At 33.9% G+C, this 1,704-nt stretch overlaps 1 protein-coding gene across 1 annotated transcript; it reads right to left on the minus strand.

Annotated features, from left to right (window-relative positions):
* Positions 1–894: 894 nt before the first annotated feature.
* On the minus strand, positions 895–1,574 carry rpl18 (ribosomal protein L18). The gene is made up of 2 exons (XM_008337838.3): positions 1,346–1,574; positions 895–1,054 (listed from the first exon to the last, which is right to left on the minus strand). Exons 1-2 carry the CDS (start codon positions 1,557–1,559, stop codon positions 969–971), a joined length of 300 nt encoding a protein of 99 aa, XP_008336060.1. The 5' UTR covers positions 1,560–1,574; the 3' UTR covers positions 895–968.
* Between the last annotated feature and the right edge of the window lie 130 nt (positions 1,575–1,704).

Here is a 1,704-nt window from a genome sequence, read left to right on the forward strand (position 1 = left end):
AATATTGAGTATTAATATTGAATATTATTACATAAACAATTTGAGTAATAACCAATAATTGTTTAAATCAGTGTTATTCTTTAAATTAAATTAAATTTTAATTGTAAAATCTTTTAAGGGCAGTGTTGAGCACAAAATACTAAATTAATTCTGTTTACTCTCATAAGGACCAAAGTCTGAATTGTTGTTGTAATTAATTAAATCCCAACAATAAAATTGATTAACTTATGTGGAAAAACAGAGTGGCCTATCTACATGTCAGTGAGCCTCTAAATAGTTTATTTATTGTTGTAGCAAAGTTTCTTTGTTTCTGCAATCATCCAATGTCAGGTTTGAGGAGTGTGTGATAAGAAGAACAGGAAAACTTTTTTTTTTCCCTTTAACTGTCCAACAAATTCAGGAAGCAGGCTGATTGTTGGGTGGCATAAAAGGTCAACTTAGACATTTAACTTTAGAGGTCTCGATAAACACCCAGTAATTTGACCACGATTGATTGGCAAAAATAATCACCGACATGGTAATCTTAGTTAACTCCTGACTAGTATGATGAGATGAGGGGCATACATGTTAACAAATGTATATATAAATATATAAACATTTTCACTGCATCGCCAGTCAATATGGTTAATACATACTGTGACTTATGTAACATGTATAATTTGAAAATAAATGTAATTAACATTTTCCACATTTTACAACTAAAGCTAGGTCATAAAAACAACAACGCTACATTAGTTCATCCAATATATTATATTGTAAAATGTGAGAAAATCTCTATGTACAAAGTCAATTTGTGAAGTTAATATTAAAAGAAATTACTGCAGCCCCTGTCAAGTTGAATCTGAATATATACCTGTGATCAACTATTCTTTATACCTGAGGTAGCCCGTCATCACATGGACCTCAGTTCAGGGCCATTATCATTAACACCTAGTCTGGTAGTTCTGTTCAACAGTACCAATCATCAATCATCTGTATACGTACTTGCTGCGGCTATGAGGAGTTCCAGGGGCTTTTCCGAAGTGTCTGTACACCTCTCTGCCTTTGCGGGGTCCTGGAGATTTAAGGACAAAATGACAACTTATAAATAACCAAAGAGTGAATTTTACTAAGACATTGAAATACAAGACATATTTTCAGTATATTATACTTTAAACAAGACAATAAAACACAAACCTTTAGTTCTGTCATTGACTTTAAAACACAAACCTTTAGTTCTGTCATTACAATAATCAAGTTTATGTCTAACTTTGTCACCCTATTTGAACCCTTATGTTGATTTAAACAGCACAGTATGAATATGTATGCCTGGTGGTGTAAAATAATAAAAGTATAAAGAATTTACCTGATAGCAGCACTGTACCCTGTCCCTTGGGAGAAGCCATAGCCAGCTGGTCAAAGGTCATCACCTTACCACCTGCTTTCAGGATTCTTCTGCGGGCTCCGTCGGTCACCCTCAGGGCACAAATCTGTAGGATAGCACATAGACTATGAGAACTTTGGCAAAGATTATTATTTGCATTGTACAGTGCAGAATGCTTTATATAGTATGACAACATGACGTTGACACAGAACCAGCAATGTAGAAATCTACAAACAGTAAAGACAACAGTGCACTTTCATTTCAACATATTTACAAGAATTAAACCTCAGCCTTTGTGACAGGATAATACAAACCCAAATATGGATGTCAACAATATCAAC

This window comes from Cynoglossus semilaevis, unplaced genomic scaffold (assembly GCF_000523025.1).
Source record: "Cynoglossus semilaevis isolate Cse_v1.0 unplaced genomic scaffold, Cse_v1.0 scaffold6760, whole genome shotgun sequence".
NCBI lineage: Eukaryota > Metazoa > Chordata > Actinopteri > Pleuronectiformes > Cynoglossidae > Cynoglossus > Cynoglossus semilaevis.

Excerpts from the sequence above, each read along its gene's own strand:
- rpl18 (XM_008337838.3), bottom strand. The coding sequence starts at position 1,559 with ATGTTGTCATACTATATAAAGCATTCTGCACTGTACAATGCAAATAAT. Across the intron at positions 1,055-1,345 it reads GGGTACAGTGCTGCTATCAG|GACCCCGCAAAGGCAGAGAG; the intron begins GTAAATTCTTTA and ends TTAAATCTCCAG.